This window comes from Varanus komodoensis, unplaced genomic scaffold (assembly GCF_004798865.1).
Source record: "Varanus komodoensis strain SLA01 unplaced genomic scaffold, ASM479886v1 scaffold6757, whole genome shotgun sequence".
Classification (NCBI taxonomy): domain Eukaryota; kingdom Metazoa; phylum Chordata; class Lepidosauria; order Squamata; family Varanidae; genus Varanus; species Varanus komodoensis.
Genome location: NW_025336316.1, coordinates 5,159 through 5,901, shown reverse-complemented (window position 1 = coordinate 5,901; position 743 = coordinate 5,159). Strand labels below are relative to the sequence as shown.

At 56.1% G+C, this 743-nt stretch overlaps 1 gene segment (V, D, J or C); it reads left to right on the top strand.

The window, feature by feature from the left end:
• The first annotated feature begins 127 nt into the window (after window positions 1–127).
• On the top strand, window positions 128–743 carry LOC123033817. The segment is given in 2 exon segments: window positions 128–256; window positions 382–743. Coding segments are annotated over 2 exon segments (408 nt in total).

Below are 743 nucleotides of genomic sequence, written 5' to 3'. Positions count from 1 at the left end.
GCTGGAGCATCACACACTCTCGGCTGGGACAGGCATGGGAGCAGAGACGATGCTCGAGGCTCAATGCTCGCCGGGCGGATTTGCATGAGGGGGTCGTTCTCCCGGCATGCATGCGGGATTTAAGTGCTGATCTGGGAGAGGAGCCACCACACTGGCCTTTCTCCTTTCGTCTTTCCCACCGCAAGCCCAGAGTCCTGCAGGGAGATCGCCATGGCCTGGCCCCTCTTTTACTTGGCAGTTCTCAGTTCCTGTGCAGGTAAAGGGGGAAGAACTGACCCTCAAGAGGGCCGCTTCTATGGGGCCTTCTCAGCATCCGAATGATTGTGTGGATGAGATGTGAGGGACCAGCGCAAATGTAACCCTCCTGTTCTTTATGTGCAGGGGTCCGATCGCAGCTAGCGGTGATTCAGCCAGCCTCGCTCTCGGTGTCTCTGGGCCAGACGGTTCAGATCCCTTGCTCCAGAAGTTCTGGCGGCAGCTGGGCCAATCTGAACTGGCAGCGCCAGAAGCCTGGCCAGGCCCCCCAGGTTGTGCTTTATGGCAGCAGCACCAGGGGACCTGGGATCCCCGATCGGTTTACTGGGACAGCCTCTGGAACCACCAACTATCTGAATATTGCTAATGCCCAGGCTGAGGACGAAGCTGATTATTACTGTCTCTCTTGGGAGAAAAAGAGTAACACGATACACAGTGATATATTCAGATGGGGAGGACAAAGCAAAATCTTCGTACTTCCTCCCTAG